This window comes from Staurois parvus, unplaced genomic scaffold (genome assembly GCF_062004578.1).
Source record: "Staurois parvus isolate SC_StPar_1 unplaced genomic scaffold, SC_StPar_1.0 ptg000517l, whole genome shotgun sequence".
NCBI lineage: Eukaryota > Metazoa > Chordata > Amphibia > Anura > Ranidae > Staurois > Staurois parvus.
The window spans coordinates 1,273,728-1,299,168 of NW_028318313.1; the positions used below are offsets into that span (position 1 = coordinate 1,273,728).

The following is a 25,441-nucleotide window of genomic DNA, read 5'->3' on the forward strand; positions in this document are numbered from 1 at the left end:
CCAGGGGTGCTCAACCTGTGGCCCTGGGAGCCCTCTGATGTGACCTTTGACCTCAAACCAAGGAAGCTCACTTCTATTATATAGTGGGTTTGGTGCACTTTCAGAAAGTGCATCACACTCGCAAGATATAATAGAAGTCTATGGCAAAGCCCTCTAACCCACAGGAAAGCTGCAGGTGCACTGCGCTTAAACCACAGCTCGTCAGTGCGAAAGCATCCTTATAGGGGGCTCAGGACAATAAGGGCTTGTTTACATTTGCGGTTTGGGGGTGTGGTAAACCTCCATAGTTGAGATTTTTTTTTAACAAAACACAACAGAATGTGGATGGTGCATAGGATGGGAAGTTATTGAATTCTGCAAAAGCAAAGCAAGCAGTCCCAGCAGTAGCAATAGGTGAAAGACATGGGCAGCACTCAACAGTCAGAATGCAGCTCCTCGGAGCTATGAAGAGATATCTGCAGCAACGATACAACAAAGAAGGCCACCAGTCTGGGTGCAGCTTAATACATATAACACCGTCCAGGTTAGTTTTTTTTATACAGAGTCTGAGTAACAGCTTGGGGATGAGTCAGCCTGGGAGTGAGGTAGTGAGTTCACCTCAATACAGACTGGGAGGCTCTAACAGGTCAGGGCTTCTGGAGCCCTCCCACCTTTCCAGAAACCCGAAAGCTTTCTGGAATAGGGGTAGATGAGGCCCAGATCTGCATGTTTGAGGGACCTTGGCCAATCCCCTGGCAGGAGGCTGGGCATGGTGACTAGGGCAACCCTCAAATGTGGCAGAGCTTGGGGAATGGGGGGGGGTGTGCACTGTCAGGTGGAAGATGGATTGAGGAAGGATGGAGTGTGGAGCATGGGAGGGGGCCCCAGGGAGGGAACTCACATTTGGGAAGAAAAAAAAATCACTTTTCATATTAGCCAAGTCAGAGGTACTGCTGTCTCACAGTGATGCAGGGTCTGCTGTAGTTCTCTCCTCCGGGTGTGTCTGGAACCACTCACCTCAGCTGTGTTTCCGGGTGCCAGGAAGCCTCCTGGGACTGTGGTATGCCAAACCCATGAAGGTGAGTTGCCAAATATCTTAATACATTTTGTAGAGTGTTGAGCTGCACCCTGAGTGGCACTCTTCTTTATTTATGTCAGGTACTTATATAGTGCCATCAATTTACACACTTTACATACATATATTGTACATTCACATCAGTCCCTAACCCTCAAGGGGCGTACAATCTAAGGTCCCTAACTTACATTCATACACACTAGGGACAATTTAGACAGGTTTCAATTAACCTACCAGCATGTCTTTGGAGTGTGGAAGGAAACTGGAGTACCTAGAGGAAACCCACGCAGGCACAGGGAGAACATGCAAACTCCAATTAACCTACCAGCATGTCTTTGGAGTGTGGGAGGAAACTGAAGTACCTAGAGGAAACCCACGCAGGCACAGGGAGAACATGCAAACTCCAGGCAGGTGGCGCCGTGGTTGGGATTCAAACCGACGACCCTAGTACTGTCAGGCGGAAGTGCTAACCACTTAGCCACTGTGCTGTCTGTACTTCTTGTTGTATCGAGATGTGTTGTTACTACACCGCCCAACCACTGGTGTAGTGTCAGTGGTTGTAATGGTGACCCCACCCCATGCTCCAGGGGTCCTGTGTAACCTATCTGTCACATTCTGTTTTATGCTTGGTCAGGAGGGGCGGCATATACAGGAACTGATCCTTTCCATTTTCCGTCTGCAAATGCTGAAAGTGGCTTCTCCCCCTCTCCCTCTTGCTGGCATTCAGTGGCTGCAGGAGGAAAATGATCATTATGCTATTCAAAATAAAAAATACTAAATTCTGAACCATTTAATTTCATTTAGTTATCAAATCATTTAGGTGGTCCTCGTCGCGATAGCTGACAAGCTGCAGTAATCCCCCTCCGCAGTGAGCTCAGAGGGAGAGCAGATACAGAGGCACCTGCCTCTGTTTTTATTGTGTTATGGCTGTGATTGGACACAGCCATCATATGATCGGGAAGGCCAGTTAAAGAGCCCATGTCCCAATCTGTGAAATGCTGTATCCAAGAGACACAGCCATCACAGGATCGCACCCCTGTGCAGCCAGGAGATCGTAGACTAGCCCAGAATCTGAGATGTTCAGATACATTCATGCAGAACAGCGCTTGTCTTGCCCAGCCATTTATTTACAGTGGCTGGGTGAGAACCGGTTATACATTTTACACAGCGACTACAATAGGAAAGTAGACGCTGTTAGCATAACATGACCTAATTTTTAAAATGATAGCCAGGGATGACCAGCTGACCACACCCACTTCTATTGGGGGTGGGACAGAGCAGGGGGTGGGATAATAGTGGCACACAAAGTACACCACACCAAATGTTGGGTGTGGCCAAATTGTGCAAACAGTGGGAGGGGTTCAAAGGGGTATGGCTTAATGACACTGAGCCTACTTCACTCTGGGTCAATAGTGCATAGCACACAGAGTGTAGAGGCCAAAAGTAACCAAAGCCTGCCAAACAAACAGTCCTCCTCCTCCCAATATAATCCTCCATGACAAAACCACCTGTAGCACCATTCCCCCTCCCTGAATTGTACTCACCGAACCTTGGCATGGTGATGCTGGGGAGGCCCCAGAGTCCGCCATTTGCTGGTGAGTTATCTCTCTGAATTGTACTCACCGAACCTTGGCATGGTGTTGCTGGGGAGGCCCCAGAGTCCGTCCTTTGCTGGTGAGTTATCTCTCTGAATTGTATTCACTGGACCTTGACATGGTGTTGCTGGGGAGGCCCCAGAGTCCGGCATTTGCTGGTGAGTTACCTCTCTGAATTGTATTCACTGGACCTTGACATGGTGTTGCTGGGGAGGCCTCAGAGTCTGCCATTCTCTGGTGAGTTACCTCCCTGAATTGTATTCACTGGACCTTGACATGGTGTTGCTGGAGAGGCCCCAGAGTCCGCCATTTTCTGGTGAGTTAGCTCCCTGAATTGTACTCACTAGACCTTGGCATGGTGTTGCTGGGGAGTCCTCAGAGTCCACCATTTGCTGGTAAGTTCACTCCCTGAATTGTACTCACTGGACCTTAGCATGGTGTTACTGGTGAGTCCTCAGAGTTTGCCATTTGCTGGTGAGTTACCTCTCTGAATTGTACTCACTGGACCTTGGCATGGTGTTACTTGGGAGTCCCCAATCTACTGGTGAGTTCCCTCCCCTCCTATCCAGTGGTAGCACCTGTACAGCTACATAAGGCACCATATACTTGCAGGACGGAGAGGATTCTGTGGCATTGTATGGAGCATGTTACCTCTCCAGCATCCCCCTTCCTCTCCAACAGGCCATCACCAACACACTCATGTAACAGGTCATGTCCTAAGCCAAATTGCCTGCCAGCAAAGGGATCTCCAGTCACAATCCAGTTCAGTAAAGTAATGGCAGATAGGGGTTTATTTACTAAAGCTGGAGAGTGCAAAATCAGGCTCACCTCTGCATAGAAACCAATCAGTTTCTAACCTCAGTATGGTCAGTTACGCTTTGGCAAAACAACCTTGAAACTGATTGTTTTCATGGCACCCCCACCTTTCCTTCCTGTGCATTGGGCAGTTGCTGCTTCTGGATGCCCACTCTCCCCCTTGTTCTGGCCCTTTATCTGTACCCTAGTGTAGTGTACTTACCAGTTCCAGGCCCAGATGTGCACTGCAGGTCATCATCACAAGCAAGGCAGCAAATAATCCATATCCTTACCAACTGCAAAAAAGTTTACATAATCTGAAAGGGGAGAGACTTGGAAGACTTTTGTGATATCAGGATGTGACATAATCAATAACCCTGGACACAGCTGGAAGCAAGCATATCCTTCGCTTCCCTCCTTCTGCTCCAGGCTGATCATAGAAACATTGCTAAGAATGACTACCCTGCAGTTTCCTGGGCCAAAGACACCATTGTTAAAGCTGGAAAGAAATTAGGGACATTTTTAACCAGGAACAGAATCAGGGACAATTTTTAAAAAGGAAATCCCAATAAAATCATGGACATCTGATCACCTTATCTTAGGCAGTCCATCATCAGATTGAGCAGCAACAGGAAAAGTTTACAAACAAGCATTGTGTGACTTGGCTTTGTCATGGGATGTCACTCCAAACTCCTCTAGTGACTTCTGGGCATGTTAAAGGGTTTGTATGTGTATACAAATACCTTCACAATACTCAGGTAAGTACTGTATGTTGGTCACTCACCATTGTCCTCACTTGATCTGCTCACATTGACATAGAATATGAAGAGAACTGGAGGTAGTGGATCTCATTCATATCAATCTGATCTTTTTATACCTTTATTTTATTAAATCATGTGTGATCATGACCATGCATTATGGAATAACAAAAACACAAGTATTCTATGTTGTTCCAAAGGTTCGTAGTACAAACTAAGTTACATTTTATTATTATTATCTCCAACCTTCCCGATCTAGAATGGCCACACTTTTGCTGGTAAAATAAATTCAGAAAAAAAGGAACACTGACAACAGAAGCCAACATATATTTTATTATTATTATTATTATTGTCTTTATGTATGTGAATGCGTATACTTCTGTTCCTATCATATAGCACTTTGGTTACACAAAGAGTCCTTTAGTTTAACCACTTCAATACCGGGCACTTTTACCCCCTTCCTGCCCAGGCCAGATTTCAGCTTTCAGCAGTCTCACACTTTGAATAACAATTGTGCAGTCATGCAACACTGTACCCAAGCTAAGCTTTTATAATTTTGTTCACATAAATGGAGCTTTCCAGTGGTATTTAATCACCACTGGGGTTTTTATTTTTTGCTGAATTAATGAAAAAAACTCTGAAAATTTGAAAAAAAAAAACAAGTTTTTCTTTGTTTCTGTTATAAAATTTTGCAAATAAATAATTGTTCCTCATAAATTTAGGCCAAGATGTATTCTGCTACATTTTTTTGGTAAAAATAACCCAAATCAGTATTTATTACTTAGTCTGTAGGAAAGTTATAGAGTTCACAAACTATGGGATATATCTGAAAATAGATCATTCCTGAAGTTCTGATGGCCAATCTAATTTCTTGAGGTCCAAGAATGTCAGAACAGTACAGATATCCCCCAAATGACCCCTTTTTGCAAAGTAGACAGTCCGAGGTATTTACAGTAGTAATAGGCATGGCGAGTTGTCATTTTTTTGTCATAATTGTTTGGAAAATAAATAAATTAAAAAAGTTTTTTTTCACAATTTTCTTTTTTTTTACATACTGTCACCAGTGCAGTACAGCATCATCATATAACTGGTGTGATGGCGATCAGGGACACTGACTGGTAACGGTATGGGAAAAAAAGTATAATTTTTTTCCAATTTTTATTTATTACATTTTTTTAAGATTTTTTTTTCATAATACACTGTGACCAGAGTAGTATAATATTACCATAGTAACATTGTACTACTTTGGGGAAGTGATCAGTATTTTTTATTTTTACACATTATGATTGCTTATAGCATAGAATTTCTTTGCTATAAGCAAGAATTTAACTTAATGAAATTGATTCATTCAGTTTTTTTTTGTTGTGATTAGCTGTGATTGGCCATGGCAAATCACATGACACAAATGGGCCGTGACTGGCCCAGTCTGTACATGTGATCACTGTGACCAATCATAGCTAGTGACACAATTGTATACAATGGATGGCATGAAAGGAAGCCATCCATTGCTTTCAATTGTCGTGTGACCTGCTGTGATTGATCACAGCAGGTCATATGGTACTGGCAATGGGCCATTACACAGATCTGTCATCGGCTGTGTCAGAGGTACACACCTAGTGACAGATCTCGCCACAACGCAGCCCCGCAGGCACGCGTGATCCGGGAAGGACGTCATATGACACTCACCTGGATCAATGAGAGTCCCGCTCAGCCATCATTCTGCTATTGGTCAGGTGGGAACAGGTTAATCATCTAGTCAGAAATGAAAGTCTCCATCCAGAAAGGATTCCATCTCTCATTTTTGGCCAGAAGATGACAAGCCTTTCCACCACAGCAAGGTAGACTCTTCTTGGGCAGGACCTACACTAGACTGTGCTAACCTAACCTACTCGATGCTGGTCATCGTTGTTCTGTTGATGGCTGTGTGGTTGTAGGAGGCCTCATTTTAGAACCCATGTGTGTTCTGCTCTATGCTAAAGTGGTTACAACTGGACGTCTGTGTTGGTGCAGGTCAATGAATGCCAGTCATTGTGTACAAGGCAATGCATGTTTGTCCAGTAAAATAGGGCAGCACAGTGGCTAAATGGTTAGCACTTCCACCTGGCAGTACTAAGGTCGTTGGTTCAAATCCCAACCACAGCACCACCTGTTTGCATGTTCTCCCTGTGTCTGCATGGGTTTCCTCTAAGTACCTTGGTTTTCTCCCACACTCCAATGACATCCTGGTAGGTCTATATTGGACCTAGTATGTGTATGTATGAATGTAAGTGAGAGACTTTAGATTGTACTCCCCTTGAGGTTTAGGGACTGATGTGAATGTACAATTCCTTAATTGGCTTCTACTAACCCAACATATAAAATTCAAAATACTAACCACAACAAACAAAGCCATCCACAACACTGCCTCTAGCTACATCACCAACCTCATCCGCAGATATTGTCCAAATCACTCACTCCGCTCCTCCCAAGACATCCTGCTCTCTAGCTCCCTTGTCGCCTCCTCCCACACTCGCCTCCAGGACCTCTCCAGAGCCCTTCCCAGCCTCTGGAACTCCCTACCACAGTATGTCCAGTCAGCCCCCACCTTCTCTGCCTTTAGGCGATCTTTGAAAACTTACTTATTCAGGGAAGCATCCGCACCTCCACCTAAGAACTGAACTTGAGCCACCTCCATTAGATCATCCCCTGCACCTATCGCCTCCCCCTTCCTTTAGATTGTAAGCTCCATGAGCAGGGCCCTCATATTCCTTCGGAACTGAAATGTATTGTAATTGTACTGTCTCAATTATATTGCAAAGCGCTGCGCAAACTGTTGGAGCTATATAAATCCTGTATAATAATAATATATATATATATATGTAAGGCACTGCGTAAATTGACAGCGCTATATAAGTACCTGTAATAAATAAAAAATGTAAAATCTCTTCATACTTAGCTGTCCAGCGCCGGCATCTTCTTCTGAGTGCCGGTCTTCGGGCCTCATCATTGGCTGGCGAAGGATGATGTCATTTCTGTGCATGCGCAGGAGGCCGTCATATAAATTCTGCATAATAATAATCAAAGCAGTGTAAACTGGGCTGCGCCTGTGCCTGAGTAGACGGTGAGCAGGCAAGTAGGAGCATTTTATTGCAGAAGAGACAGTGCATGACCAGGGGCGGACTGACCATTTGGAAACTTGGGCACTGCCTGAGGGCCCGGGGTCAGTAGGGGGCCCCATGAGATGCCCTTGGTACCTTTTTCATAGGCTTTTTTGAGTTTGGGCAAGGACACAGGGGCCCCATGATCCCCTATTGCCGGGGGGGCCCCATGAGTTGTCAGTCCGCCCCTGTGCATGACTCTTCTGCAGTAAAAGCTTGCCTGCTTGCAGTCTCTGGCAGCGAAAGGGTTACAGTTGATTAAAAAAAACTATGGAAGTCACATGCTTCCTGCTGAGAGTGGAGCTCCAGTTTGCAGCCTGATACTCTTGGGAAATGCAGATGTGGCAGGAAACATGTGACCTCCACTTCCACGACATGTGTCTATTGTTTATTTGTTACATTAAAGTTCATTTAAAAAAAAGTTGGAGTGGAGGTCACATGCTTCCTGTCGAGTGGAGCTTCAGTCAGCAGCCATTGGTTGTTTGTTGGATTAAAGTTCATAAAAAATAGATTGGAGGTCACATGTTTCCTGTTGAAAGTGGAGCTCCAGTCTGCTGCCAGACTCCTCTCGCTGATTGTGCAGCATGTTGTGAGGCCCGGGGCTGGGAGTATTATCTCATGGCTTCTCACCGGGGGGTCCGAGATATGTAGTGACCGCAAGTGACTGACAGGTAATCAGTGTGTATGGCGGTGCACGGGTCACATGATGGTGTGTGTGATACCTGGGGGGCTGACAGCTGCTCCTAGGAGACTGTGTGTGTGTCCTGTACATATCTCTGTGTCTGTAGTGTGGGAACAGATTCTGCATGTCTTCTTCATTCTCTCCTCATGTCATGGAGGTTGCTTTGAGTGGATGTAAAATAAACATGTGCTCTCTGCCTTACCTATGGAACGTAAAGTCTGATTTCCTCCCTCTGCTCATTTTCATCACTGTTCTGTAATAATGACCAAGCATGGCGCTATACTTGATGGTGCACCTGAACTCCATGAACCTTCAAGTAGAAGTAAGTTTTCAGATTTGTGCTTAAACTGCTGCACCTTTGAAAAGCAATCTGCTGGAACTAGTGTAGTTTACCTTTTATAGAAAATATGTAAGGTGACCTTACTGATGGTGCGGACCAATCAGAATCCTTCTAGCCCGTCCATTCAGCACTGCGAGGAGAGAACACCAGTCTGAGGATTTGAACCCCTGGATAAGCAGCGTCCAGTGCCTGTCAGTGGGTAATGGTGGGACACTGGTACAGCGGGAGAGGGGTCGAGTGTAAGGTCACCTTACAGATTTTCTGTAAAGGTGAACTTACACTTTAAAATGGTTGTATTCATCCGACATGATATATGAACAAAGCATATCCCTCTATAGTGTGTACTTGTCTCAATCCAGAGCATTAAGTGTTATTTCTGTCTGCCTCTTTCCTCTGCTATCAGCATAAATCACTTCTGAAGAGTTTTCCTGACCCCAAGAGAAAAATGGTGACGGGGAGGGATCTCCAGTAGATTCACAGCCTCAGCTCTGTTCCTGTGTACTCTATGAAAGGGGGGGGGGGGGGGTCCCTTACCTCCAATCAGCTCTTAGAGCTTTGCATTGTGTAATTTCAGCTCTCCGCTTTTTTTTTTCTATGAACTCTCAGACAAACTTTATAAATTTAGCGCTTTGAACACGTAGAGAAGAGAAGACTGCAGATAAACAGGTAAAACTTATGTTGGAGGATTTGTATGAACTCTATGTATTACCTGAGGTCAGTCACTTCAATGGGTATATGTAAGGGTTAACTATCACTTAAAAAAAAGACCCTGTCTTTAGGTGCTTTAAGGCATTGGTCTGCACAATGTGGCCCTTTACTTGTCTTCGGGAACTATTCCACTGACATTAACAATGGGGCATAATTCCTGCCACTAACACCAACAGTGGGGCACTTCCCTTACTGACACCAATGATGGGGTGCTACTATCCCTCTCACTGACTTCAATGATGGGGTGCTACTATCCCTCTCACTGACTTCAATGATGGGGTGCTACTATCCCTCTCACTGACTTCAATGATGGGGTGCTACTATCCCTCTCACTGACTTCAATGATGGGGTGCTACTATCCTTCTCACTGACTTCAATGATGGGGTGCTACTATCCCTCTCATTGACACCAATGATGGGGCTTTGTTGCCGACCCCTGGACAATTTCTGCTTCTACTGGCCACAGGCTGTCCCTCCTAAAGTCTGAATCATAATTATCTGACACTTTGTTTAGAAAATGTGGAGACCCCTGATTTACCCTCCGTTCACATCAAGCCCGACTTTAAAATCGTGTGACTTACAGTGAAGTTGCACGATTTCAGAGTCGGGGGGCATGCTGAATTCAAGTGCGATTTGCAAGACGTGATAACAATGTATATGCAAATCACACCAAAAGTAGTGCATGTACTACTTTTGAAATCGGTGCGGCTCCAACCAAGTCGGAACCGCACGGATATGACCACTCCAATTGTGGACAATAGGGTGCGACTTGACATGCAATTTGCAAGTCGCAGGACATGCAAATCGCATGCCAAATCGCATCCAGTGTGAACCGGGGCTTAAGGGTTGGCTATTTTAGGCCGTGTCTTTTTGTTTTGTTTTTTTTTTTTTCTTTCCATTCATCTTAAAGGAGGCAGCCCTACCCTACATACAACAAATGCGCCAAAGCGTTTTTTTGTTTGTGTTTTTTTTGCAGATAGCCTCATGCATTTTTGCCATGCACGTTTTAGTGCACAGCAACGTTCGTGGCTGTTACCCGCATTTGGGGCCCCATTAAGAATTAATGGCACTACAAGCTCAAGCTGCATTATGCTGTGTTTTTCAAAGTGAAGTCTTATAAAAATAAAGCATGGAGATAAGGATGGATGGGAGAGTTGGCTTTGAATATTGGTTTGTGATGCTCAGATGCAGTGTAGTTCTACGTTAAAGGATAAGTTTGACTTTAGAAACGTTTCATGCAACAGCCAACCCCCCCCCCCCCCCCCATTTCGATCCCTCACTGTGGCAACAGGCAGAGGATCTTCTCCCCACATCTACTGTCACAATTTAAAACCAGCGGGGCTCCACCCGCACAGCCCTGTCCCTCATTCACTGTGTTCTGTGAATGAATGAACTACAAGTATCATCTTCCACCATGGCAGAGAGCCTGTACGTCTCAATGAGCTGTGAGCACCCTCATAGTTCATTGAGATTTTGGAAACTATCGGGAGGTCTGGGCAGACATCTGTACTGAGAGTCTGCAAAAGCCTGACATTGCACCAGCAATCTGCTGATTACAGGTGCAATACTCTGCAGGCACATAATAATAAATAAATATATAAATGCTTTTTTTTTTTTTTTTTTGCCTGCAGAAAATGTGCAAATAATAATATATATATTACATTTTATAAGTGAACCTGTCCTTTTAAAGGTTGAGGCTTTGGTTTAGGAGACCTTGCCCTTTCCTATCAAAATAATTCACCATATTTACTTGTTTATGCAGTAGTCTAAAATATGTATAAGCCTGGAGAATCTCATGTTGTCCTCTGGGAATTAACACCTACACAGACTTCCTGATACCAAGGATGGAATTCTGTAACTTTCCACAACTTTTACACCTCCCATTCTGTTCTTGGGCAGTCAACATCTACATAGTCCATGGTGACTGGATAAACGTGCCTGTGCTAACTGTGTGGATATCAATGACTGGGCATCTTCCTGACACTCATTGGAACTGAAGAAAAAAATGACAGAACAAATCCAGCTGAATGGAACGAACAAATACTAGCTATACCATAAACAGACTAAATGAGAACCTTCACAGACCCTGAACTCAGTGCTGCTTTTCTATGTTCAGAAGTTCCAGTCCTCATAAATCTGATGGTCCCCACAGTGTCTGTCCTCTTGTCTAACTGGAGCAACATATTCACCATAGCACTTCCTGATAGTATTCGATATTTAATATTTAGCGCTGCACTTTTTTATTTATACCAAGTCTTGTGAGTCTTGTTACCTTTGGCCAGTTTGTGCTAGCAGCTTTAGACATTCAGCGCTTGCCATATATCTTGTATTCTAACTGCTGCAACAACTTGGGGTGACAAGATTAACACAATAGGATTTACAGCAATAACCGTGCAATAAATTGTGCGACATTCGAGACAAAACCGCACTGTGTTTTAGGTGCCTTTGAAAATAATGGTTCTTGAACCTGCATTTTGCGATTTGTGCATTTTGAGATCGCAGACAGAATCGCAGTGGTGCTGCCACAATCCCAAAATGCTTTGGTCCCAGTTCACACAGATGCGGATCAGATGCGATCTAAAAGGTATAGATTCACATGGCATCTGAAAATAATTTTTTTTTCTTTTGAATGACTTTCACATGTGGTGTGATTTAGATACAGTTAAAAAAGCATCCTATGCAAGTTTTGGAGTGATGTAGTCCAAACTTGCACAGCATCGAGTATAGTGGCATTCTGAGATAACTGTTCATATAGGATGCGATTCATATCTGGTTTCGCGTAGAAGTGACTGGAAGACAGATTTGAATCACACCTGAACCAGTGAACAACTACTTTTGACAATTGCACATGAAAATCGCACCGCATAAAGTAAACCCTGCTGCTTTCCTGCAGCAGAGCTAAATGTAAAAAGTAAAACCCCAAACACCAGCCTGGCGCCCAGAACCACATGTGTCAGGCGATATGATTTGCACACCCCTGATGTAAACAGGCTCTAAATCAGTGTTGGCACTGTGACACAGAGTTTGTCATTTGAAGAGACTAAAGAGTGTGTTTTATTTTCTAGAATTGCACCTTTTTTACCGCTAACAGAGATGGATGCTCCATGGCGTCAAGGTGGCCGAGGTCGAGCAAGAGGTCGAGGTAATACTGTCAATGGAGGACCATCTCCAGCTCCAGGCCCAGCAGCTGCCAGAAATGCTGCTTATTCAAGAGAAGATGTAAATAGTGTATCCAGACCTGGTCCTGGAAGAGGGAACGTTTCCTATGCTTCCGTAAGCAAGCCCTTGAATGCACTGCACACAAGTGAAGTTAATGGTAAGTAGTACTGTATATGCGATACAACTGATCAGTCCCCTACATACATTAATCAATTGTGTAAATCCAGATGTTATGTATTAGTGGCTTGCCAAGAGGCCAGTATGAAACAGCTTGTACCCCATTGCCTTAGACAAATTGGACAATTCTAATATGAAATGGATTCTCTATACAAATGTGTGATGGGGGTGCAGAAGATAAATGTTATACATTGGTTCTTCCGTTGAGAAGTACAGAGACCTTGAGAAGACATATTTAACTATCTAAAAGATGATACCTAAAATAAGATATATAATGGAAACGGGGTTTATGAAAAAAAAATAGCCTGCTGCTAAGAGAGAGAGGGCCTGTTTGTATTAAACAGACTCAGTAAAATCGCACTAGTCACTGAACTAGTGTGAATTGGCCCAAAAGGAGGCAACAGGAAAGCAGAATATAAGCAGAATAACCATTAGTTATATGGGCTCATGCACATAGCTGTATCTGACCATATAGCATGATTTCCCACGTATTCCCAATCAGGGAATCCACAGGTGCTGCAAACAGCTGTCTATAGAAGCCAATAGCTGTTTGCAGCTTTATGTGTGTTGACAGAAGTAGCTGTGTAGACAAGCATATGCCTACAATGCTGGCTGCAGAAATTTGTATCCAGAATCGTCTGCCTATACACATACTTGTGTTCATGTAAGTATACACTGGAATTTACACTGAACATCCATGTGCATGAGCCCAAAGGGTAATCCATAGCGGTTTTGGATATACTTTATTATAGTCGGGACTACAAGTTTTTTTAACCACTTGCCACCCGTAGGATGTCATATGACGTCCTAGAGCGTCAGTGGTGATACCAGGATGATGCCTAGCTATGACTCAATCACATGTACAGGCTGTGGAAGGGAGGCCACACAATGGAAGGGGGAAGTGAGGATTTTGTCACTTCCATTTCCCATTTGTTTGTTGAGGAGTCCTCACCAGCATCTGTTTGATCAAATGCTTTGGAAGCCAGAAGAGAGATCTGGAGTCTAAAAGACCCAAGATCTCTCCATTAAGAGGACCTGTCACAGCCCATGATATAAGGGAGGTTGTTCATCCCTTGTGATAGCAATATAGTTAATATAAAATAAAGGTACAGTGGTAAAAAAAAAAGTTTAAATGTAATAATTAAAAAGAAATACTTGTTCCGGTATCTGTCAGATACATTTTTTTGTGAGAAGTTTGTCACAACTGTGGTATGTTTGTTTTTTTTGTTTTTTTTTTCTTTTTAAGTGAATAGCTCTAAGAAGAAGTTTGAAGAGATCCAGAGAGCCAACCAGGCAGTAGTAAGAAAGATTGTAGAAGACAATTATAGCTCATCAGATGAAGATGATGAAGGAGATGAAGATGCTGAAGGGAAACAGAAAAAAATATTAGATTTAACATTTACAACCTATACTAACCAAACAGGTAATTCTATTTCTTAGTCACAGTGTGGTATGGTGGTAACTCCACTTTGTAAATGGTATGACTCTATTGGTATTAGGGCAGAAAAAAAAGCTGTAATTGCTGTACATAGTCTATCAAAAACACTTTGGAAGAGTAAAATATTGTTTGGCTCAGGGTGATGTGTCACAACAGTAGGTAAAATTTCTGACTTGAAGAGCTGTTACTAGTTCACATTAGTAGATGGTAGTGTAAGTCAAATTGTAGCTCCTTATAAAGTGGAGCGTTAAAAGGAGAGAGGGTGGTCATTTAGGGATCCTTTACATCTGTGTGTATGTTGACATCTGGTATTCCACCCATTCCCTTGCTTTGTTTTAAGGCAACCAGTCAATTTTTATGCCTTGTCAGTGCTTTGGTGTTCTGCAGTGCATGTGCATTGGTGTACCTTTCAAAATGAATGGCACCACAATACTGATCTTATAGTTGTGAAGCTGGACTTAAAGTAATTGTTATTTAAGAGATAAATTCCCTGTACAAACCTGTCATACATACCTGCTCTGTGCAGTGGATTAGAACCTGATCATCCTCTTCTCAGGTGCCCTGCCAGCGCTCCTGGCCCCTCCCCCCCTGCTGAGTAACCACTTGCTATGGATCACTTGTGAAGGCTCGCTCCTGAGCTGCACTGTGTGTCTGTTGAAAAACACAGTGCGGCTTGGCCCTGCCCACACTGCCTCCTCACTGGCTGTAATTGACAGCCAATGGTTTCCACTGCTGCCTCTGAGCTAGTGAAGACAGAGCGCGTGTTTGTGTGTTTCCGGGTAGGGGGTGCACATGCGTGCGACCTACCCATGCCGCCATTCACGGACTCGGCTGTCAATCACAGGGTCCCGGCCGGTGATTACTCGCCAGCACGCAGTGAACGCTGAGTATAAACACAGATTTCTCCCGTCTCTTCTGCCCACTGCTTTGTATATATGGCTCTGCATAGCAGAGCCATACAAAGCAGTGTGCTTACAGTGAAGCACACAATGCCTGCCGCAGTCCCACTATAAGTCATTGATTGCCGCCATTACTAGTTAAAAAAAAAAACAATTACAGTATATATACCTCCATTTGTAAACGCTATAACTTTCACGTAAACCAATTAATTTACAAATATTGGGATTTTTTTCCTTAGCAAAGACATGGAGCAGAATACATTCTGGCCTACATTTATGACTAAATTTAAATTTTTTTAAATTTTTTTACTGGACATGATTGATAAAAAAATAATTTTCTTTTTTTTCTCAAAATTCTCAGTCTTTTTTTGTTTATAGTGCAAAAAATAAAAAAACGCACAGGCTATCAAATACCAACAAAAGAAAGCTCTATTTGTGGGGAAAACACTATTTTAAATTTAATTTGGGTGCAGCGTTTCATGACTGCACAATTGTCAGTTAAAGTAACTCAGGGCGGTATCGCAAAAAATGGCCTGGTCAGGAAAGGGGGTGAATCCTCAGGAGTAAAAGCGGGTTAAAGTCTTTTTATAATCATTTTTAGATTTATGTATATGAAACAGATCTTTCAATAAATTTATGAATATAATAACCTCTACTCACTGCTGAAAGTAGACAGCAAATAGGTTACACTGTAAAGCTGCCCTGGCTGTGGTAGGTTTTCCTACGTATGAAAAATCTGATTGGTACATTCGATAATGCCTATAATATTGCTTTTAATATTTGATTTTGGAAGTTCCTGAACAAAAACCACATACACTCTCTTAGAAACTTGTTCCTTCGAGAACAATTTTCCATCCTGCTTCTTTTTCGTTACTATGATCAAAAACGAGCATTGATTTGACACCATTAATAATTAGAAAATTTAAATTTTGTAACAAAATCCTACTAGTGTGTGGCCAGCTTTACTATGTTTCTTTTGGCTTGATGGCCAAAATATTCCTTACATGTGTTCTAACTTTGACATGGGTTAACCTTTTCTATATGAGGAGGCAAAAGAATTGTGTATTTCTGTCACAAATTACCATTTTTAAAGTGCCCAAGCTATTTAGAAATCGCTGGAATCCTTATTGCAATACACTCTTGCATATTATGCGTGAGAAAATGCCCCACCTGAAAGTGAACCTGTGCCAAGATCATGCACACTAAAGAATATACATTTTCTGAACAAGCAGTAAAATCCTCTTGACCCTCATCCATCTCTGTATCTATCAATCTGTAAGCATTGTGAAGAAAATTAAAGTTCCTTATCTAACAGTCTGGATCTCTCGCCAGCGATGGCATCTTCTACCTAAGTGCCGATTGTCTGACATCTCCGTTGGCCAGTGCGGAATGACGTTACTCTTGCGCATGCGTCAGTCATTCCAGCACACAGGGATCCATGCCAGCGATGTAAGCTGTGGGACACATGTGCAGCTCCGTTTACTTTTCGCAGAAGATCATGAGCAGGAAGGTTGGTGTATTTTATCACAGAAGAGACCTTTTATGTCTGTCCTGTGATAATACCCTGCCTGTTTGCAGTCTGTTCCCAATAAGCCTTTGGTTTCATTTATATCCCACATACCCCTATCCCCTCCCACATTTCCTCCAGTTCCGAGTCTTCTCTCTTCTCAACTTTACATAAGGCGAGAATCATTCTTTGGGTGTCCACGTGGCTTGCTTTTGGCTGTCCAGTGGCAGGGTTCTCTCAGTATTCAGAAGAAGAGTGATGTCCGAACAAGGGGAGGGGCAAGTGTGGGGACATCTGCAGCGCAGAATTAGTAGTCCCCCACACTGGGAAACTGCGCTGGCAAAGGACCTGGATGGAACACTCAAGTAGGTTTTTATCTTGCATTATGTAAGAAGAATAAGGCAGGATGGGTTAAAGGAGGATGGGCGGGGGGTTCATATTTTACCCAGAGATGGGCTTTAATTTTAAAATTCATGACTGCTTACAGGGATGTTGAATTCCTGCCACCCAGGACATGCAGTTCCGGGCACCAGGCAAGACTTCTTCCCTTTTTTTTTTTTTTTTTTTTTTTTTTTTTTTTTTTTTTTTTTTTTTTTTTTTTTACATTTAGCCCTGCTGCGGTCAAGCAGTAGGGTTTAGAACTGCCCTTCATGGGCTGTCCCCATCAACTAGCCGGCACTTCTGCTGGCTGATAATAGAGGTGGCAGTGACTGAACCCACTGCAGAGCATGCCAGGGACAGATCAGTACCTCCTCCACCAGCTGATATTAGGCGGCTCCCCAGTGTCCTACTCACTACTTCTTCTACTTCTTCCTCCTTCCTTCCTCTTCCTTCTTCCTCCTCCTCTTCTTCTTCCTCCTCTTCTTCCTCAAAATCCTCATAGTTGTGACCTACAATCAGCAGCTCCCATGTTCTGCATTTTAACCACTTCCTGACCGGCCGTTGCATATAAACGGCCGGACGGTGGCAGTGCAGAGTCGGGTGGCCGTTTATAAACGGCCTCCCCGCACCCTGCTTGTGCGCGCTCCCTCGGAGCGCGCAGTACCACGATCCGGTGCCCGCTGTGTCCTCCGGGCACAGTGAAACACCGATCGTCGGACGGGACCTCTGTACGAGGTCCCGATCATGTGATCACTGATTGGCCAATCACTGATCACATGCAAAGTAGTAAGCAAGATGTCACTTGTGACATCATTGCTTACTACGTGTGAAATCTGTGAATGATCACAGAGGTCACATGGTACAAGGCTATTCCCAGCAGCCTTGTACCATGTGACAAGCTGTGACCAATCACAGCTCACTCAGTACTTCTCAATGAATGCAAGAATGCACACAGAGAGAGAGAGAGAAATGATTGCTTTTACATCTTATATGGGTGTAAAAGCAATCGGTGTAAAAAAAAAATAAAAAATCTTCATCACCCCCCACAAGTAGTACAGTGTCACCATGGTGACACTGTACTGCTAGGGTGACAGTATGTAAAAAAAAATAATAATTTAAAAAAATAAAAATGTAAAAAAAATGTTTTCAAAAATTATAATTTTTGGTTATAAACTAATTTGGATTTTTTTTTTTTACTAAAAAGATAACGGAATAAATTTTGGCCAAGATTTATGATGAAATATTATTTATTTGCAAAATTGTATAAAAAAACACTTTTTAAAAATTTTTGGACTTTATCATTTACATAGCAAAAAAAATTAAAATCCCAGCAGTGAATAAATACCACCAAAATAAAGCTTTATCTGTCTCAAAAAAATGGTAAAAAATTCATTTGGGTACAGTGTTGCATGACCGCGCAATTGTCATTCAAAGTGTGATAGCGCTGAAAGCTGAAAATTGCCCTGGTCAAGAAGGGGGTAAAAGTGTCCGGTCTGGAAGTGGTTAAATGCAGATAGGGTTTAGAAAAGTAATTTAACTGGTTTGTGGCCCATGAGATGTATATGAATGTTGCTGCCTGATGAATTATTGACCTGGGAAGTGAGGTAGTCGTTGATGTCTGAAAAGTTTGCCCTGCACGCTTGTTCCAGGTGTATCACTTACTAAGGAGTGAAGCCTGGTTAAGAGTGATGGCTCTGAAGCCTGTACCTGTTCCAATAATTCAGGAATAGCACCCCTCATTTTTCTATGCTCACAGGTCTCTTTTAAGGTATTTGGAACACTAGGTGTCAGGTGAAAGGCAAGAATGTGTATGACAAGTTTTTAAGCTGGCATAATGTATTTTTTCATTGTGACTATTTTACCTTCACAGATGGCGATGTCAGTGAATTGGCACGCACCAAACAGTACATGAGCGAGGCTTTTCAGTCTGGAGCTGTGACTTGCTTGATATGCATTGCTTCAGTGAAGAGAAACCAAGCTGTAAGTGCCATGTTATTGTACATACCTATACAAATTGCTGCAAAGGAAAAATGATATTGCCTGTGGCATCCATTTAAATGTTAGCCTCACCTAACAGAAGATGACAGTTGTTTTGGTTATTATGGGCAGTACCGTGTGTGTGTGTGTGTGTGTGTGTGTGTGTGTGTGTGTGTGTGTGTGTGTGATTATGACATAGTATAGGGATCTAACTTATTTTCTGGTAAATTTGAATAGATTTGTACTTGTATATGACACAACACTCAGGTTAAATTGCCTGAATTTTTAGGTACATTTTCTTTTGTCTCAGTTTAAAATCTTCTTAGTCCCTGGTCACTCGGGTGTGAATTGTCATGCAATCTGATCGATTCAGATTGTATGACAAGTCGCACCCTATTGTCCGCAATGGAATCGGTCTGACTCCGGATTTGCACCATTTTGAAAGTTGTTCATGCACTACTTTTTGCAAGTTCAGGTGCGACATGCATAGACCTCTGTGCATGAAGTCACATGGATGTCTTCCAAGTCGCATCCTTCTTTGAAATTGTGACCGTGGCCTTACTGCCAAAGTGTAACTGCACCTTTCAATTAGATTTAAAGTCTGTAAAATAAATATATGTATAATATTATATTTACTCCTGAAGACTTTTATCAAATTTCAATACAGCTTCTCTGTTGAAACTGACACCTAACTAAAAGCGTCTGCTACAATGCTCAAAAAAATTAAAGGAACACTTTTTAATCAGAGTATAGCATCAAGTCCATTAAACTCCTGGGATATTAATCTGGCCAGTTAAGTAGCAGAGGGCGTTGTTAATCAGTTTTAGCTGCTTTGGTGTTAATGAAATTAACAGGTGCACTAGATGGGCAACAGTGAGACTACCCCCAAAAGAGGAATGGTTTTACAAGTGGAGGCTACTGACATTTTTTTCCCTACTCATCTTTTTCGACTGTTTTTCACTAGTTTTGCATTTGGTTAGGGTCAGTGTCACTGAGGCGATTCCTGGACCCTACAGAGGTTGCACAGGCAATCCAACTCTTCCAGGATGGCACATCAATACATGCCATTGCCAGAAGGTTTGCTGTGTCTCCCATCACAGTCTCAAGAGCATGGAGGAGATTCCAGTAGACAGGCAGTTACTCTAGGACAGCTAGACAGGGCCGTAGAAGATCCTTAACTCCTCAGCAGGACCGGTATCTGCTCCTTTGTGCAAGGAGGAACAGAATGAGCACTGCCAGAGCCCTGCAAAATGACCTCCAGTAGGCCACTGTTGTGAATGTCTCTGACCAGACAATCAGAAACAGACTTCATGAGGGTAGCCTGAGGGCTCAACATCGTCCAGTAGGCCCTGTGCTCAATGCCTGGCACCATAGAGCTTGATTTGCCTTTTGAACACCAGAATTGTCAGGTCCCCCACTGGTGCCCTGTACTTTTCACAGATGTGAACAGGTTCACCCTGAGCACGTGACAGATATGATAGGGTGTGGAAAAGCCGTGGAGAATGTTATGCTGCCTGTAACACCTTTCAGCATGACCGTTTTGGTGGTGGGTCAGTGATGGTCTGGGGAGGCATATCCATGGAGGAACGCACAAACCTCTACAGGCTAGACAATGGCACCCTGACTGCCATTAGGTATCGGGATGAAATCCTTGGACCCCATTGTCAGACCCTACTCTGGCGCACTGGTCCTGGGTTCCTCCTGGTGCACGACAATGCCTGGCCTCGTGGTGAGAGTAAGCAGGCAGTTCCTGGAGGATGAAGGAATTGATACCTTTGAATGGCCCCCACGCTCGCCTGACCTTAAATCCAATAGAACACCTCTGGGAAATCATGTTTTGGTCCATCCGACACCGCCAGGTTGCACCTCAGACAGTCCAGGAGCTCAGTGATGCCCTGGCCCAGATCTGGGAGAAATATGGGGCAGCACAGTGGCTAAATGGTTAGCACTTCTGCCTGGCAGTACTAGGGTTGTTGGTTCGAATCCCAACCAAGGTACCACCTGCCTGGAGTTTGCATGTTCTCCCTGTGCCTGCGTGGGTTTCCTCCGGGTACTCCGGTTTCCTCCTACACTCCAAAGACATGCTGGTAGGTTAATTGGATCCTGTCATACAAACTACTAAGTACCATCTTGAGTTGCTGCAATGAAATTTCAGCAAAATGGACTAGCCTGCTGCATCATTTTTCACTTTGATTTTCAGGGTGTCTTTGAATATTCAGTCCTCTGTAGGTTGATAATTTTCATTTCCATCAAACGATGGGGCATACTTGCGCTCCTAACACCTTACCCAGTCCATATCAGTAAAGATATCCAGCATGATTTTTTTTCCCCATTGAGATCTGATGTGTTTTCAAAGTGTTCCTTTAATTTTTTGGGCAGTGTATAAAAGTACTTGATCAGTTCAAATTTTTTTTATTTTTTTAGTAAGGGGCATGTCACACTTCTCACCATCATCCTCACTGCCAACAGCATTACTACACACCTGATTCCACAATGCTACTCTTTCACTGACAAAGTGTCACTGTGTCATTGGCAAGGGATATTTTGTAGTAATTCCATCCTGAAGGAATCGATGCCTCGTTCATACGGCCACCAAGCAACACCATGAAAGTAGGTGAGTATTATTTGCCTTTTCTAGTGATTCTCACTGGTGAATTGTAGCCAGCAACAATATCGCAATTGTGCCATGGCCCAAGAGTAAAACTGGACAAAGCAAGTTAGTCAGTCACCTGACACCTGATACACAGAATTTAGAGTGCCTTTATTGATGCTATACTTACTGTGAAGTGATATTTAAATTTTTTTTTGTTGGATACATTTTAAAGAATATTAGGTTGAAATAGGTATTTTTCAAAAGCAATCATTTACAGGCATACCTCCGTTTACAAATTGAATTTGTTCTGCGGGACTTTTCATATAGCGAAAAATTTGTAAACCGAAACACTGTTTCCCATAGGAATGCATTGAAAACCAATTAATCCGTTCCTGATGTCATTAAAAAGTAAACGCTACTAAAATACCGCATGAGTTTTTTTTTATCAAGTCATGCGGCATTTTTGTAGTGACAACCATGTGTTAAATGTTTCAGCTGCCAGCGGGGTTCCCCACTGACAGCTGAATGTAAAAGAATTGCCGGCAATTAAAAAAAAATCAATAAACTGTGTGGGGTCCCCCCTCCCATCCATACCAAGCCCTTTGGGTTGATGGGGTTGATTTAATAAAAGTGCAAAATCTGGTGCAGTTCTGTATAGAAACCAATCGGTTTCCAGTTTTTCTTTTCTTTTTTTGCCAAGGCTTAAAGCGGAGCTCCACCCAAAAAGGGAAGTTCCGCTTTAAGCCTTTGTCCCCTGCTCCCCATTATGGATTTGCACCTTTGGGGAGCGGTTATCTGAATTTGACAGGTACCTGCTCCCACTTCCGCTGCAATTGCCAAGGCGAAATGTGACAGGTTCCAGAGGACTACGGGGCCATTCACAAAGCGCAGCGCTTCTCGTGCATGTGCAGTGGGCACCCAGCTGTGAAACTGCAAGCTGTCACAGCTGGGTGCCCACACCGAAGATGCCGGCACCAGGGAGAGAAGATGGCCGGTGAAACCAGCGGTGGTGAAGACACCGCTGGACCGGTAAGTGTCTGTATTTTAAAAGTCAGCAGCTACAGTTTTTGTAGCTGCTGACTTTTATTTTTTTTAGGTGGAACTCCGCTTTAATTGAACAAGCTGAAGTTAGAAGCTGACTGGCTACCATGCACAACTGCACCAGATTTTGCACTTTCCAGTTTTTGATCAACGTGTGTGTGTGTGTGTGTGTGTGTGTGTGTGTGTGTGTTCGTGTGTGTGTTCGTGTGTGTGTTCGTGTGTGTGTGTGTGTGTGTTCGTGTGTGTGTGTTCGTGTGTGTGTGTGTGTGTGTGTGTTCGTGTGTGTGTGTGTGTGTTCGTGTGTTCAGCTTAACTTCACTTTTTTTGTTGGGTTGTTGTTTTGTTTTTTTTTTTTCCTTTTTCAGAGATTATATTTGCAGATTGTTTCTTAGCATTTTGTGCATTAATACTCCATGGACCATGAAGAATAGTGTAGATCTCCGCAAGCTTGTCCTGAAATTGTAACTGTTAGTACAAACAAAAGAAGTATTCTGGACAGTACTTAAAGTGGAACTTTACCCTTAACAATGTATTAAAAAAATGTTCATTTCACATTAATAATTATGCCAAAAAATTGTCTCCAGCATTTCTTCTTGCTTGAGGCTGCCATTTTGCTGAAGCCCAGAGAAACTGATCTGTAGTAAATCTTTAGGCTGTCAACAGATCGGCCTTTACAAATTTGGCACAGTGCCAAAGAATAGAGAGCAACTGAGCATGTGCAGAGCACGGTGAGACAGTGTATTACTGGATTTTAAACAGTATAGGCATTTATTTTTAATGTTTTACATAAATATACTTGCAAAAGGGGCCAGCCTGAAGTGATCTAGCAGGACTTAATTTTCTGAGTGAAGTTCCACTTTAAACACTGATCTATAACCTTTTTGATTTCAGTCTTGCTCTGCAGATGTGTTTGAATAAATAACATCATTTAGTGGTACCTTTTATAAATAATCCAGACCTTCGCAGAGAGCAGAGTAGTGGTTTGTTAGTATGTTTTGTTTATTATTGATCTGTCATCCTTTACTGATGTATTTAATGGAACAGTGCGTCCATGTAAGATCAGGAGCTCTAATTATGAATGGCTCACTTGTAGGTTTGGAGCTGCTGTGCCTGTTATTGCATATTTCACATGCCGTGCATCCAGAAGTGGGCCAAGGACAGCATATTCCTTGTGTCTTCTCCACTCACAGATGATGACTTTGAAAAGAAAGATTACCCTTGGCCGTGGTATGTAAAAGTACAGAAATTGGATCATTTGTTTAATGTATGGATTGACTGATTTGAGATCGATCTATCTCATGCACTGTATTTCTTAACTGTATTTTTTAAGTCAGGTCTGTCATCCAGCTGATCAGTGAATTTAAAAAAAAAATCAAAAGGATCAATAAACATATACCTTTTTTTTAATTTTACCTCCTAGACACTTGGCATATATGAATAAAAAGTTAAGTCCCTTTTCTAAGTAATTTGACATATTTATATACATATTTGTATTTCATATACAAATTCTATGGTGATTTTGTTGTGATTGTTGCTTTTTGTGGTTGTTATTATTATTGCACCATTCTCTACCTTGGGGCTCTACAAAGTAGTAGTTCCAGTGCCTTGAAAAAGTATTCATACCCTTTGAAATTTTCCACATTTTGTCATGTTACAACCAAAAACATAAATGTATTTTATTGGGATTTTATGTGATAGATCAACACAAAGTGGCACTTATTCGTGAAGTGGAAGGAAAATGATAAATGGTTTTCAACATTTTTTACAAATATGTTAAAAGTGTGGCGTGCATTTGTGTTCAGCCCCCCTGAGTCAATACTTTGTAGAACCACCTTTTCTTTTGATGCAATTACAGCTGCAAATCTTTTTGGGTATGTCTTTACCAGCTTTGCACATCTAGAGTGAATTTTTTCCCCATTCTTCTTTGAGAAATGGCTTAAATTGTCAGATTGGATGCAGAGCGTCTGTAAACAGCTATTTTCAAGTCTTTCCACAGATTCTCAATTGGATTTAGGTCTACACTTTGACTGGGCCATTCTAACACATGAATATGCTTTGATCTAAACCATTCCATTGTAGCTCTGGCTGTATGTTTAGGGTCGTTGTCCTGCTGGAAGGTGAACCTCCGCCCCAGTCTCAAGTCTTCTGCAGACTCTAACAGGTTTTCTTCTAAGATTGCTCTGTATTTGGCTCCATCCATCTTCCCATCAACTCTGACCAGCTTCCCTGTCCCTGCTGATGAAAAGCATCCCCACAACATGATGCTTCACGGTGGGGATGGTGTGTTCAGGGTGATGTGCAGTGTTTCCGCCACACATAGCATTATTGCTTTTAGGCCAAAAAGTAAAATTTTGGTTTCACCTTCTTCCACAGCTGTATTTATACTGAGATTAAATTACACACAGGTGGACTCTATTTACTAATTAGGTGACTTCTGAAGGCAGTTGGTTCCACTAGATTTTAGGGGTATCTGAGTAAAGGGGGCTGAACACAAATGCACGTCACACTTTTCAGATATTTATATGTAAAAAATGTTGAAAATCATTTTCCTTCCACTTTGTGTTGGTCTATCACATAAAATCCCAATAAAATACATTTACGTTTTTGGTTGTAAAATGACAAAATGAGGAAAATTTTCAAGGCACTGTATAACAAAGAAGGATAACAAAGGGAATACAGTACTTTAAAGGTGCTTACCAATACCTAGAGATATAAGAAAACTGCGTCTAGCCCATACAAGCCTAATAAATAAAGCACTAATAAGACATACGTTGTTGGAACAAGAAATAAGGGAAACTAAGTTGTTTATGCAGTAATAGTATGGATATTAAGTATTTTGGTTGTTTTCTTATAAAATGTTATTTACAACATTAAGGACTGCCCTATAGCAGATATGCCGCTACAGGGTGGCACCTGTGCGCAAAATCACACGTGTGTGTATATATGTGACTTTGCATTTCTGGGTAGGAGGCACGCAAAACCATTCGTGGTCGCGGATGTCAATCACTGGGTCCCGGCCGGTAATTACCCGCCGGCACCCAGTGATTACCGAGCATCTCTGACTGGGAGGAAGATTGTTTTGTTTACAAGCAATCTTCCTCCCTGTCAGCTCGAGCACACTATCCCGATCAGTGTGCTTACAGTGAAGAACACACCACCACCCCCTAGTAAAACACTCCCTGCACACAGTCAACCCTTTTG

General features: G+C 42.7%; 1 protein-coding gene across 1 annotated transcript; it reads left to right on the top strand.

Annotated features, from left to right (window-relative positions):
- Positions 1 to 7,877: 7,877 nt before the first annotated feature.
- On the top strand, positions 7,878 to 23,467 carry LOC149451837 (NF-X1-type zinc finger protein NFXL1-like; the record flags this gene model as incomplete). Its single annotated transcript, XM_089690103.1, has 5 exons — positions 7,878 to 8,010; positions 12,134 to 12,384; positions 13,651 to 13,827; positions 18,500 to 18,609; positions 23,334 to 23,467. Coding segments are annotated over exons 2-5 (644 nt in total), but the record flags the coding sequence as incomplete, so codon positions are not given.
- Positions 23,468 to 25,441: the final 1,974 nt, after the last annotated feature.